Here is a 14890-nt window from a genome sequence, read left to right on the forward strand (position 1 = left end):
CTCTGCCTAAGAAGATGGGAAGATAAGGGATCATCTAGGTCTGTACCAAAAGCAACATTTCCTAAGAAATAAAATCTTCCTTTTCCCCAGAAACTACCTATCTCATTCCCTATTGGCAGCTTTGACTGTGGTGAATGTGTTGAAAAAGCCAAGAGAAACCATCCCTGGCTGACACCATTATGGATTTGCACACTCATGCAAGTATAATGGGATAAAGTGTAAGGTTCATAGGAAAGCACCAGAGCTTTCCTCTTTGGACAACCTTCAAGCAGCTCTGGGATGTCTTTGTGTCAGCATGCTGTTCATCATGTTTCTTCTGCCTTAGCTTCATTCATCACCTACATCATCAGGTGATCAAAGTTTGAATACTGCTGCATGGCTTCTCCCTCTCGATGGGGAGGAATTCAGCTCCTGCTGCTTTGCATATTTTGATAGGAAGGTTGACAGTCAAAACTTTCCCTGCTTAGTGAAAGGAACTTACCCTGTCTGTCCTTGCATGCTGCCAGAAAGATATGCTTAATACAGGCTATGACCTCTAATAGCAGGCAGATGGAGATAAGCACTTCTCTCCCTGGTGTTTTTCTGCTGGCTGAGCCAAGCAGCTGCTTGGAGCATCCCCAGTGGAGATGCTCCTCCAGTTTTCCCATGGGAAACAAGAGGAAAATGAAGTGGCAGCCTTTTGAGTTCACTTGCTGCAGGTCATATAGCAACTGGAAGCCTGCCCTGGCCTCAGAGAGGATCTGCAGTGTCCACAGGAATCATGGGGTGGGTGGCCCTCAAGAATGATGCTGCTTTTGTTGTCTTTACCTGCACAAGGCATTGGAAAGAAGAAAATTTGCTACAAATTTGAAGCCAGGGTCAATTTTCCCAGCAGAGATCTTTTGTTTCTGGAAACACTGTCTTGATTTAAAAATGTAATTTTGATAGCAACAGGTTGGGTGGTTTTGCATGTAGAAGGCTGGAAATTAAACCATCAACCTGGTTTCATTTCAACGAGAGCTATTGGGCAAGAGGGTGGGAAAGAGAATGACTCTTTCCCCAGTAGGAATTGAATGTGCCACTTTTGAAATGAGGAAGGAGAGTGCTTCTTATGGAGTACAGTGAAGGGCTACTTCCCACGTGACCTTCAGAAAAGCAAAAACTAGGTTACCCCAAATAAAAGATGTACTGACCCTCGGCAGGGATGCTCTGAAAATAAATGAGTGCAAGCTTGGAAACTACTTCTAGATGGCCACAATTTAGCAAGAAGCCATGAAGTATTTCTGTTTCCCAGGGCCAGGATCTGGAAGAATTTTATCCCCAGGTTTAGGACTTCTCAGCAGAGCCTCATGGATCATCTGTATCCCTGCATACTTGTTCTCCAGCAGAAGTCAGGCAGTGGCCCTAGAGCCAAAACGTGAGCCCAGCCCTCAGGACTACCTCTGCTGGCTTTGGGCAGCTCCTGAATTCTACTTGGAGATGAGTTTTACCTTCATACATTCACACTTTCTCTCAGCATAGACTTTCCTCTCTGTCCTTTGTGTCCTTTGTCTGGCTTTACCAGCCAACACAGGAAGATTTTCCCTACACAGAGTGATGTCATTCCTCAGGCATTTAGCAGAAACCTGGTGAAGGTTTGCTAGAACTCAGAGGGCCTGAAAAATTATTTTGTCCCTGCTTGCCTGCTAATGATACGAGACACAGAAACTGAATCTGAGCCTTTGCAATCTTGTAGTTTTAGTAATTTGTAAATGCAATAATTTAGTGCAGTGACTATGGCTCCACACAAAGTTGGTTGAGCTCTCTGCTCCTCTCCAGGCAGTTAGATGCACAGGGTCACCCAAAAAGAAAGGTGTCATTCTTGTGAGGGCATTCCACAATAAGGAAGACAATGAAGGCTGTGAACCTGGTTGCCCTGTGGACTACTTTTCATTTCAAATCCCTTTTTTTTCTTTTCATGGGTCTGAAATAATAATTTATAGCATAGTTCAATGGTAGCTGTTAAAACAAGGTGAAAGGTTACTTCCACGGTGAAAGGAAGCACCAAAGCCCCCAAGGCATGCTGGAGTGTCCAGTGCTGAACAAAGACAATGACGTTTTAAAATCTGTGAACCTTTGGCCACGGTGCGTCGCTGACATTTGTAAGGGTAAGGTCACACATCTCGGCAAAACTGAGTGCCCACAGCCTCCGTCGCCCTGATTCGCGGCTCCGCTGTAAAGGGCTCTATTCCCCCTCGATAGCAGAGGTGGAAATTTCCACGCCTATTTCTCCGACCCCCTGGAACGAAGCTTGACTGAGGAACCTGAAGAAGGCAGTGTTTAGGGTCTGGCCAGACGGATGCAGCACAGGAAACAAAGCACGGCAGGAAGGTGGCAGAGTTGCTCCGATTAACCAGAGGGCTGCAGGCTTTCGCACTCTCTCAACACGGAAGAACATTTACTGAATGGGAAGAAAGGTTAACCTCGGTTTCTTGCAGGGCTGGATGAAAAATCCAGCCTTGCCTCGAGAAAAAATGACAGGAGGCAACACAGCAGCTTCTGCCGTAACTCCGTGGTGAGTCGGGCGGCTCGCAAAGCTCTCAGCGAGCCCAGGCGCAGGGCGTGACCCGGGGCGGCGGCTGTCACACACCGGGTCCCGGCGAAGCGCCGGCACCGCCACCAGCACCGCCACCGCTGCCGCTCCACCGCCTCCGGGGCCAGGAGGGCTCACCCCACCGGGGCACCCGAAAGGCCGCTCTCTCGGCGTTGCCGGGGGTAGAAGCCGCAGGCCAGGAGTCTCAGGCCAGCACGCGGACCCTTCCTTCCCGGGGAGAAGGGGCCGGTGCCCGGCAGGCAGGGGCGGGGTGTCCCCCAGAGGCAAGGCCGGCTCTCCCCGGCGCGAGGGCGGCGCGGCGCTGCCGGGGCCGGGCCGTGACCGCGTCCCGCCCCCGGCGGGGCGGTGGCGGCGGCGGCGGCGGTACGTGCGCGGGGCGGCGCGGCAGCAGTGCCGGCGCGGAGCCCCGAGCCCGTCGCGGCGGCGGCGACGCGCAGCGCGGCCGCGCCCATGGCGAGCGGCGGCGGAGGCGGCGGCGGCAGGTAGGGTCGGGCGGGGCGGGGACCCGCTCCCCCGGCCATGGCTCAGACGGAGCCCCCGAAGGCGGTGCGGCTGTGGCGCGACGCCGCCCTGCGCGCACGGAAGCTGCGGGGCGGCCCCGGCGAGCCCGAGCCCGAGCCGGACGCGGGGCCGCCGGGGGGGCCGCCGCCGCCCCCCGGTGCCGCCGCTCCTCGCCGCCCGTCCCTGGCGGCGGCGGCGCTGGGGGAGCTGGAGGCGCTGAACCTGAGCGGACGGGGGCTGGAGGAGCTGCCCGAGGAGGTGGGTGCCGCCCTGAGCGGGCTGCGGGTGCTCAGCCTGCGGCGCAACCGGCTGGGCCGCCTGCCCGCCGCCGCCCTGCGCCACCTGGGCCGCCTGGCCGAGCTCGACCTCAGCCACAACCGGCTGCGGGGCCTGGGGGACGGCGGGGCGCTGGCGGGGCTGCGGGGCCTGCGCAAGCTCAGCCTCAGCCACAACGAACTGGGCGCCGAGGGCCCGGGGCTGCCCCCCCGCCTCGCCGAGCTGGGCTGCCTCGAGGAGCTCGACCTCAGCTTCAACCGCCTGCGCCGCCTGCCCGAGGGCCTGGGCCGTCTGCGGCACCTCCGCACCCTCGACGTCGACCACAACCTGCTGCCCTCCTTCCCTGCCCCGCTGCTGGAGCTGGCCGCCCTGGAGGAACTCGACTGTTCCGGCAACCGCCACCTCGGGGCCCTGCCCGAGGGCATTGCTGCTCTCCGCCGCCTTAAGATCCTCTGGCTCAGCGGCACCGGGCTGGCATCCCTTCCCGAGGGTCTCTGCCAGCTGAGTGCCCTCGAGAGCCTCATGCTGGACGGCAACCGGCTGCAGGCGCTGCCCGCTGGCTTCGGCAGACTGCAGCGGCTCAAGATGCTGAACCTCTCATCCAACCTGCTGGAGGAGTTCCCCTCTGCGATCTTGGCACTGCCCAGTCTGGAGGAGCTCTACCTGAGCCGCAACCAGCTCACCGTGCTGCCCCCTCACCTCTGTCAGCTCCACCAGCTCCGCACTCTCTGGCTGGACAACAACCACATCCGCTACCTGCCTGACTCCATTGTGCTCCTCCACAGCCTAGAGGAGCTGGTCCTGCAAGGCAACCAGATCGCCATCCTGCCTGAGGGCTTCGGGCAGCTTTCCCGTGTCACCCTTTGGAAGATCAAAGACAACCCCCTCATCCAGCCCCCCTATGAGGTGTGCATGAAAGGCATCCCCTACATCGCAGCTTACCAGCAGGAGCTGGCCCACTCTCAGCCTGCCCTCAAACCTCGCCTCAAACTAGTCCTCATGGGCCTAAAGGATGCAGGAAAGACTCTGCTGAGACGGTGCCTCATGGAGGAGAATGAGCAGAGAGAGGACATGGGAAGCCTGGAGGCGGGGAATACCCAGCACAGAGGGTTTCCTGGGCAACAGCAGGACATTGGGAGGGTGGCAGTTGGGTGTTGTCCTTTTCCAGAGCCTCAAAACAATTCTTCAACTCGGGTACCTGTCATGCAGCAGGTAGACCATCTCCCTGTTGAGCGGCAGGACATCCCTTCTCGTGTGCCCTCTCACCGAGCAAAAGGGGACACAACATCCCCTGCACCGTCACTGCCACCCAATGTGCCCCGAGTACCACTGGGACGAGGACTGTCAGGAGGCAGTAAGGGCATCGAGGTGATGGACTGGACAGCAGATGCAGAGAGGGGCCTGACATTCATTGTGTATGAACTGGCAGGGGATCCGAGCTATGATGTGATCCAGTCTTTCTTCCTCTCCCCTGGAGCCTTGTATGTGCTGGTGGTGAATTTGAGTGCCTACGTCCCTCAGCACTTCTACCCCTCTGTGGGCTATTTCTTACACTGGCTCAGTTCCAAGGTGCCCCATGCTGTAGTGTGCATGGTGGGAACCCATGCTGACCTCTGTGCAGAGCGGGAGTTGGAAGAGAAGTGCCTGGACATCCATCACCAGATCGCTCAGCAGGAGAAGAGGGATGCTGAGGGACTCCAGAGCTTAGTCCAGCAGGTGGATGAGGCTCTGGGACAGGACTTTGACCTGCGCTGCTCCAGCCCACATGCTGCCTTTTATGGGGTGTCAGACAAGAACTTGCGGCGAAAGAAAGCCCAGTTTCAGTATCTTCTCAACCACCGCCCACAGATCCTGTCTCCAGTGCTGCCTTTCAGCTGCCAGGACCGTTGCCAGGTACGTCGCCTGCGGGACAAGCTCCTCTCGGTGGCTGAGCACCGGGATATCTTCCCAAACCTGCACCGGGTGTTGCCCAAGTCCTGGCAAGTGCTGGAGGAGCTGCACTTCCAGCCTCAAGCTCAGCAGTTGTGGCTTAGCTGGTGGGACTCTGCCCGGCTGGGCTTGCAGGCAGGCCTGACAGAGGATCGGCTGCAGAGTGCCCTGTCCTACCTGCATGAGAGTGGAAAGCTGCTCTACTTTGAGGAGCATCTCACCTTGCGGGAGTATGTGTTCCACAACCTGCCGCGGCTCATAGACATCCTCAATGTCTTTTGCCAGCGGGATGCCACTGTGCTGCTCCAGAAACTGCTCAGCGACACCCAGATTGATGAACTGAGGACCACTCAGCTCCATCATTACGTGGAGGGCTTCTTGCTGCATGGCCTCCTTCCTGCCCATGTTATTCGTCTCCTTCTTAAGCCCCATGTCCAGAGTCGGGAGGATCTGCAGCTCATTCTGGAGCTGCTGGAGAAGATGGGGCTATGTTACTGTGTCAACAAACCCAAATGCAAGCCCTTAAATGGGGCAGCTGCTTGGTACAAGTTTCCCTGCTACGTGAAAAACGAGGTGCCCCATGCAGAGGCATGGATCAACGGCACCAATCTGAGCGGACAGTCCTTCGTGGTCGAGCAGCTGCAGATTGAATATAGCTTTCCATTCATTTTCCCACCCGGCTTGTTTGCACGCTACAGTGTCCAGATTAACAGCCACGTGGTTCAGCGGTCAGATGGCAAATACCAGATTTATGCCTACCGGGGAAAGGTGCCTGTGGTGGTGAGTTACCGGCCTGCCAGGGGAGCTCTGCAGCCAGACACTCTGTCTATCGCTAGTCATGCGTCCCTACCAAATATCTGGACAGCTTGGCAAGCTATTACGCCTTTAGTGGAAGAACTGAATGTCCTGCTCCAGGAATGGCCGGGCCTGTACTACACTGTTCATGTCCTCTGTTCAAAGTGCCTTAAAAGAGGGTCACCCAACCCACACACTTTTCCAGGTAAGGCACAGCCCAGCTTGCCTTTCATCACTTTGGGAGCTTTGCCCCTTCTAGAAAGGTGTCTTATGAGGTCAGCCCTAGCTCAGTTTTTTTGTTTTTTTTTTCTTCTCTGCTCTAACTCCTTTCCCTGGTGGTTTGAGTCATGAGAGAAAATATTAGGGTAGCTCCAAGGAGACAGGCTTAAAATAACCCTATTCTCAGGGGAGGGGGGTGTTATATCCCCCTTTGTCTGTGCCTTTTCTCTCTGCTTTTTGGGTTTTCGCCTGAGGGTTGGCAGTACCATTGTTGAGAAGTCTCTGACCTGTCCTCCTTGTTTTGATTCCTTTGGGACTGTGGTGTTGTGTTTTTTTTCTCCCTAGTTCCTTTTACCCTGCAGCTCTCACTTCCTTGGAGCTATTTGTAAACACGAATAGAGATGCCTAAAACATTGCAGGTATCCCCTGTTCCCCCCTTCAAACCTCCACCCCCAAAACCTGGCCTATGCTGCAGTCTCTCTGAATGCAGGAAAGCTCCTCCCGGTAGACAATGGGTGTGTTGGTCTCCAAAGCCATATGTAAAAAGAGCTTTTTCTGAGCATTCTTTGAACCCTGTCTCTAGTGGGAAGCATTTCTCACTGAAGAGAGAAGGATACTCCATCTTTTTGTTTTAGTGTCTCACCTAGAACTGATTCCCAAACTGTGCCTTTTGGAGCTGTTCTCAAGCGCATTTTATTTTCCTTCCTTAAATAAAAAAGCATAACCTCTCTCCTCTGGAACATGACTGATCATGGTGCTTTTTAAAGCTGTCACCTCTAAAGTTGTGATTTTTATTGGTGTTGTTTTCCAGCAGCATCTGTTTTACTTTGTGTGTGCAGGTACTGCCTCCTAACTGGTGTCCTCCCTGCTCGGCTTGGGTTTGCTCTGCAGCTTGCAGGGTGCCATGGGAAATGTGCTTTGATGTGTAAATCTGCATGAAATCAAAACACACTCTGGACTGTGAGCAATGCTCCAGAAATCTGCATTTTAACAACCATGTTGGAGGTGTGTTGGAACATTATTAAGAGGTAGCCCAAAATTGTGCAGGGAACTGTAACATGATTTGACATAGACCAAGCAGTGAGTGGTGCTGAATTTGTTCATAAGCAGATGTGATGAATAAGGTGTGGATTTTTTGGGATTTGATTTCTTTTTTTTTGTTTGCTTTTTGTTTTTTTTTTCCTCTGGACGCTTAGAATAAGGAGGTGCAGTTTACTTCTCAGCCTGAGTCCTGGCTCCATCAGCCGTATCTCCCTCCAACTGCTCACTTATGTAAGAGCCATTGGACTGGGGGGGTGAACCCATGCTGTGAGACATGCTGAGTGATATCTTGTTGCTGACATGGTGCATAGGGCAATGTGATCTGCTTTCCCAAAAAAAAAAAAAAAAAACCCAAAACCTCTGGAAACTGAAAAAAACAAACCTGCCACAGAACCCCTGAAAAAACCCCCAACAACCCTCCCCAGAAACCTGCCAAAATTAGTCAAGACAGCAGACATGTGAACGTGCAGTGTGATGGGCACCTATTGAAGATTTAGCTTGTAAATTCCAGTTCCAGTCATGCATCTCTTTTATTTTTTTTTAACTGGTGAATGCTTTGTGGCTGTCCCTTTTCTCCCTCTGAGTAGATGATGCTTTAAAATGGAAATTTGAAGAGGAGCCAGACTGTCTGCAGGCAGTTGGTGTTGTTGCTGACCCCAGTGATGGTCAGAGCAGGTTCAGAAGCATGAGAGGGGCATTGAAGGGCCTTTTGCTTTGGACTTGGCTGTGCCACGTATGTTTTCTTAGAGGTGGGAAAGGATTTGTCTCACCTGGGAGCCAGGCCAGGTGTGCTGGGAAGGGAAGGCTCAGGTAAGCTGTGTGCTGAGCACGGGAGGAGCTGGGGCTTGTGTGCCAGGTCTCCAAATGACAGCTGGGTGATGCTGCCTGTGGAAAGGGGGTTGCAGCATTTTTGAGGCGCTCCAGCAGGGAATTTAGGCTCTGCTATCAGGGACACAGAATAGCATCCCAGGTGTGACCCTGCCTTGGGGCAGGGAATGGCTCTCTTAAACATGGATACTATGAGACTCTAGCTGGGAGAACAGCAGATAAAAGGCAAGGCTGATCTGTGGAAATGCTGAAGAGTAATGAAATTAATATATTGAGAAGCCTGCTTGTTGTCATGGATGATACTTAAATCTAGCCCAGGTTTGATCTGGACTATATGAAAAGTGTGAACTGTGATTTGACTTGGGAGGCCTGTATGTCTGCATTTAATCTAAAATATTCCTTGCTGTGTATCTGCTCTATGAATAAAAGACCGTTTAGGAGCCCCTAATTGGCAATTGTGAAGCTCAAGACTTTTTTTCCTCCCGATTTTGTTGATCAGGAGGCGTGCATGTTTAAGTCATGCTGCCAAGCTTGCTGTCATGCAAGTGAATCATGATTGGTGTCATTTTTGACAAGGTGTAGGAAAGAGAGGGGTCTAATGTTAGGAAAATATGTAGTGAGGGAGATGTCTGTGTTTCTTTCCAAGCTCTTTTAGTGGAAATCATTGGCAATTACAGTGCTCCTAATATTTAAATAGGTCTGTGGGCTTTTTAGGACTGCACTGAAGAAGTTCTTTGCAGCCAGTTGACCTTAATAAGGGAAATATTTCTGTGTAGACACTGCCAAATTTGTGCTCAAAAATGGAAGTGCAGTCTGGCTCTCTGTGTGGTTGTGCAATCTGTGTCGTCATTCATGAAACTGATGGTGCATTCTTTGGTCATCCAAAATTTTTATTAGAATCCCTTTCAAAAAGGGAGTTCACGAGTTGAGGATTAATCTTTGCTTTTCCTCTCCTTCCTTTCCTCTCTGTCCTGCACACTATAGCTTCCACTGATAATACACACAGAAATACTCTAGGAACAGGGATATTGTGCGTAGAAATGGTAAATAAAAATTGAGATTCTGGATTCAGTTTTCTAAGGGTTTATTGCAAAGAGTGAATGAAAGTGATATAAAAATGTCTTGTTGGGGTCCTTTTAAGGAAGTTTTTGTGTTTGAAACCGTTTTGTAGCTGGGTGAAATAGTAACTGAATTGGCATCTGAGCTGGAATCTCAGTGTGCTTTGAGGCTGCAGTCATCCACTTGGCTGATAACAACTCAGTGTGTTAGACTGTTTTTGTTTTTTTTTTCTTTTATATTTGCACTGTATGTAAATGAAAGTGTCCCTACCAGGCTAAGAAGGTCATATCTGTCTTTGAGTGACCAACAGGAATGGTTCACCTCTCCAAGACAGTAAGACCTCAGCTGGGTCATAACAGGCATTGTGAAATGCTCTCATTTCTATGTGATGTTCTTTTAGCCCCTGGACTGAAGAGCTTTTACGTTATTCATGTCCTGTAAGCTATTAAGTGACTTGAGATTGGGGGGTAGAGGTGGCTTGCCATCTGTCTGATAGTAGACATGTGTGCTTTGTTTGGACAAATGTGACTGGATTTTCCAAGCTTGTGTTTATATGCACCTGCTAACTGCCCTGCTGCTGTTTCCCCTTGCCCTGTTCTAGGCTGGGTCTGGGTCACCACGGCCTCTTCCAGACCATCTTTTGTACAAGGTGTCCTCATGTCCTATGCGTGATTCTTCTGGTGTTTGGGCTGGGAGGAGTTATGTTTCCGTTGGTTTTCCTTTATTCCTGCCTTGTGAAGGGGCTGTATGAGTGTAGACATAAGAAAGTCGGTGTCTGTGTCCATCGCAGAAGACAGCCAAAATGCTGTCACAAGTAAGATAAGGTGATGTGGGTTTTCACAGAGTAAAAACATGACAACACATCGAAAGCCATGGGCAAAGATACTGTGTGAGCCTAGCAGCCCCTGTCCAAAAGGATGCTCCAGAGCTATTGGGGAGCTTTGAAAGGCTCTGGAGGACTAGCAGGAGGTCTCTTTTGGAGAGAAAGTGCACGTCTGCCACCTGCCTTGCTAACCCCTTCTTGAGGTATCAGAGCAGGGAGGAAATCACAAGGCTCTACTCTGCCTGTCCCCCACACGGAGGGTGAGCAGAAGCAGGGGTTATACTGCCAGTCCATTAAGGGGTACAGATGGAGGTATCATAGTGTAGTTCCCTTGTGAGTCTCTCTGTCTTGGCTAGAGCAGGGCTAACTAGGCCACCTTATGCACATGCTTCAAAGTGAACCATGCTCACCAGCCCTGAGTTGGAGTCAAAAGCTATCATGACCTCCCTTGGTGGCTGGGATGGAGTCAGGAGACTGAGAGGTGGAAGATCCTGTGGTGTGTCATGCTGTCAAGTCACCCCATGCAAGGTGAGCCGAGAGCAGGTAAGACTGGTTTTGTCAGAAGGGCTCTGAAGTTGCTTCAAAATCTGAGCTGCTGCTTGGTGGAGGGCTCATGTCAGGTATCTAATTCCACTTTGTAGTCATGCTTTAAGTAGCTGGGGTTCTTTTCACAGACAATTGCAGTAGAGCAACACCTGCTTGTTACAGAACCTGGTGCTAACATTAGGCAGCCTTCTATTTTCCCTGTTTGCAGGTGGAATCTTTTTGCTTGATTTTCAAAGTAGATGCTGTGGCTGTTTTGGGGCTGTTGTCACACTATCCTGCAGGCTGTGGCTTCAGCAGAGTACTAATTGGAGACAGTGGGACAAGACTTCAGCACCATGTGAGCTTTGGATGTGGATGATCTGGGTGGCAGGATGAAGCTGAACATGGCCCTGTGGTTCAAGAGAAGAACAGCAGAGATTGGTTGTTTGACTTGGGGAAGCTACTGTCATTCTGTGGCTCTAGCATGGATAATTAAGTTTATTGACTAGAGCTGATTTCTGTGCTGTTGAAGTGACAAACTTGACTGGTGTGACTTGCTGTAGGTAACAGTGTAGAAACACAGTAGTAGCCTATATGCCACAGATTTTTAGAGATTTCCTTCATATTAACCTGTGTGCTGCAAGGTCAGTATTTGAAGTCCTCTTGTTTGGTGTCTGAGGCGTCCTCTAATTTAAACAACATATTAAAAAGGACAACAAATATTTCTGTGGTCTTGGAGGAAGCTGAGGAATTGCCAGAGGAAGAGTGTGGTATGCAGAGTGGGTGGCTGCCATGGGACTGTCCCTGGTGGGGTATGGATGTGGGAATCAGTCTTTGGAGAGAACTGAAGTAGTCAGTGCAGACCTGGGCTTGTGCCTGACAGTCTGGCTCGGGAGGATGCAGGAACAGGAGGGAATGTGGTTACCAGAAGAAAGGCCTTACAGCTGTCCTGCAGTGTCTGGTTACCTCATATTGTGTGTGTTTGGGGGCGCTTTTTTTTAAGCTCTTAATAAAGAACTTGCTAAAATTACTTGAAATTAGAATGGCAACGTGCACACTTAAGACTGCTTGAAAAAATCCTCTTTCTTGCTTGAAGAAATCCTCTTCCTTACTCCAGAAATTCCTATGCATTTGTGATAAAAGAAAGCTTTCCTGTTATATCAGCTCTGGTACAGGGAAGCTCTTCTGGTTTGTCCCTTAACAACTTGTCTTGCCCTGACCTGTTCCCCATGAGGGTCATCTCTGGGCATTGAGCCTCTGGATTTTGATCTGCCACCACTGAACCAGGGAGATGCTAGATTTGGTTGAGTGGATCTTTTTGGTTTGGTTAGTGAAGCAAAGCAGAGCAGAGTTCTTGGCCTTCAGTGCATTACTTTTTTTGTGGGTTTTTTGGTTGTTGTTGTTGTTTGGTTTTTTGGTTTTTTTTTTGTTTTGTTTTTTTTTTTGTTTGTTTGGTTTTTTTTTGTTTTTTTGTTTTGTTTTGTTTTGTTTTTGTTCGTTTGTGTTTTTTATTACAGTTGTTGAAATTTGTCTCTGCAGGAAATGACCTATAAAAGAGTTGCTGGCTACCAAATGATTCTTTGTGGCATTGCGTGAGATCTGTTTAAAAGCTACTGACTGTGATGGTGAGATAAGCTGTTGTTGGAGGTTTTCCCCTCTGGAGTCAGTTGATTATGTGAGGACTGATTTGTGTGCTGCTTCACATGCTTTCAGGTGTCATGAAACATGCTTTGCATTGTCTTGTGTGCTCACACATCTGGTGATATGATACCTGCTTCTACAAGCACTGAAGTGGGAAAAGTTTTCCTGTGTAAGTTTAGTTGAGATTTAGCGCGTGAACGATCCACATGCAGGTGTATTACAGGGTCTACTCCTCATGCATCTCAGGAGAGGATGGTGGGAAATCACCAACAGTGCTGAATCTTTGTCATTTGGGGATGTGAACATGTTACTTAACATTGGGATAGAGATGTAAAAAGCCATTATCAGTTTAAAAACAAAATAAGAGTGCATCTGGTAGGTAATTCTCCTGTATGCTGTGGTGTCAATTGTTTTTGCAGTATTAAGCAGGCAACTGTGATAGCCTAGGGTGCTCTCAAATTAGGAATGTGCTAGTAATAGTGCAGGCTACTTGCTTGGCTCTTGAAAGCAATTTTCTAGGGAAGAAGGGGAAAAAATTTATGTAGTGAAAAGCCCTGTGTGGGGTTTGAATTCTTGGAAGTCATCAGTGTACAATTTTTTTTCCTACCTCACCCATATCGTGAATAGAGGAAGAATAACCTCTGTAGATATGTAAATAAAATCGTGTTCTGGGGGTTAAGTACAAGATCATCAGTTATGTCCTTTTAACTCTTTCTCCTTATTTGTGGAACCTGTGCTTGTCACACAGATGTGGACAACTGTGAGAGTAAGCAGGCTGGTGCCAAGTAAGATCACCTCTTCTCAGGTGCTTTGAAGCTTGTGGGATACCTATTTCAGGGAGCTCCTTGTAGGGAGAAGGAGTGGGAAGGGAGTGCCTAAAGTACTGTGTGAATTATAACCAAATTCCTCTGCTGCAAACAAAATGTGTCAGTGCTTTTGACTAGCTAAGAACTTACCTATGTCTAAGAAAGTAATGCACTTGGGTTACAGGAGTCTCAGCCTGCCTCCATGGTGTGTTATATGTTGGTCTTGCCTACATCAGGAGAGCTGATGAGATTCTGGTGACCACAGCATGAAGGAGCTGCCTTATACAGAAGATGAGGAGGCCGTGGTATTTTTGGAAGCTGTTGCATGGATGAAGTTTACAGTCTTGGATGGCAAGGTCACCTGTGTGAATGTGGCCTTTGTTCCAGCTAGATCAGCTGGGAGAGTTTTTTCCTCTAGCACTTCCTTTATGGGAAACTGGATGTAAGAACTGAGATCGGGGGTAAGAGACCTGTGGAAAAAAAAATGGCTGGTGGCTTTTTTAGAAATTTAATTTGGGGTGTTCAGATGGACTGAACATCCCCACCTTGGAGGGCTTAATGGTTCTTCCCCAGGAGGCTGCTGGAGGCTGAAGACATATTGCACTTGTGGTATTTTCCTGGCTAAAGCTTGGTGGCAACGCTGATTGGGGTTGCCAACATGGTCAGTGGTACTGTGGTTTCAGACTTAGGCAGGTTCTGTGGCTAGGGGTAACTTGTCTGTGGCCAGTGGATGGAGGCTGTGCTCAGACTGGGCTGTGACTGCTGGAGTGCTTGCCTGCTGGAGTTGGTTGCGGTTTAAAGCAAGACCTTAATTTCAGATTTGTTTTTTTGTTTTCCCAGTGGTCATTTTCAAGAGCTCTGAGCTTTACCCAAAGGTGTACCGAGTACACTCCTTACTGGTTTTAGCTGTGGATTCCTGGGGGATGAGTGTGAAAATGGCCTAGGACCTATGGACTTTACATGGTAGCATTAATTTTGAATTGGCAGTTGAGCATGGCAAGCTCTGCATGAACCAAACAACAGCTTTGAGATGAGCAAGGTGCTTCAGTTGGGAAGGCCATTAAACTGAGCGCTTCGTGAAGATCAGACTAGACTGAACGCTGAGGGCAAGTAACCTTCAGCACAAAATAAAGTTCAGTCTCAAATCCTGTTCAGACCTGCCTTGTACTGCCAAGTGCTGACTCGGATTTGGTGCTTGAACACTCCGGGAAGTAGCTGTATTGTTGTTGATCTAGGATACATTGAGTTGTGTGGATAAGATGATGTGAGACTTCTGCTGGGCTTTTATTGGTGGGATTTTGCAAGCTTTTCCAAGTGCATTTCTGCAAGACTCTTTATGGCAGTAATACCAGGACATCTCTTTTATCCAGTTTTAGGATGATGTTTGCCAAGAGTCCAGTTTAGAGAAGCATTTTTATTTGTGTTATCTGAGGGAACCTACAGTGTTCTGGGAAAGCTGCTTCCTCCTTCATTCATGGTACCCATTGCTTTCTGTAGAGTTTTCAGTCTCTTCCTGTTACAGTGTGCCAGGAACAAAACAAAGATACAACAGTGGTAGGACAGAGATTTATATGCCTAATGCCCACAAATGACTCATGATAAAATTAATATTCTAGGCTTTTGTCCTAATAGAATACCAAATTATGGCACACTTCACTCAAGACTTGTTTCTTGAATGATGTGTACATAATAACTTTCTAGTCTGTGTGCTGAATTCCTCTTGGAGCATGTTCTTTACATTTTTAGCAGGTGTTTTTCTCTCCAGCAATACCCAGTGAGCAGTGGTATCTGATAAGGCACAGATCCTGCCATACAGCAGGGTAGGGTTGTTTATGAACTTCCTGAAAAATTAATTGGCTGTGGTTTCCACAGCAT

The 14890-nt window shown here is 49.5% G+C and overlaps 1 protein-coding gene across 4 annotated transcripts in view; it reads left to right on the forward strand.

Annotated features, from left to right (window-relative positions):
* The first annotated feature begins 3091 nt into the window (after positions 1-3091).
* MFHAS1 (multifunctional ROCO family signaling regulator 1) overlaps positions 3092-14890 on the forward strand; it is a 35190-nt gene continuing 23391 nt past the window's right edge. For all 4 annotated transcript variants that reach the window (XR_008436738.1, XR_008436739.1, XM_053975611.1 and 1 more), the window contains exon 1: positions 3092-6278. Coding sequence is in view for 2 of the 4 variants with exons in the window: in XM_053975611.1 (XP_053831586.1) it covers positions 3092-6278 (3187 nt within the window). In the remaining 2 variants the exon portion in view is untranslated. The remainder of the gene's footprint in view (positions 6279-14890) is intronic.

The sequence above is a fragment of the Vidua macroura genome, chromosome 4, assembly GCF_024509145.1.
Source record: "Vidua macroura isolate BioBank_ID:100142 chromosome 4, ASM2450914v1, whole genome shotgun sequence".
Taxonomy (NCBI): Eukaryota; Metazoa; Chordata; class Aves; order Passeriformes; family Viduidae; genus Vidua; species Vidua macroura.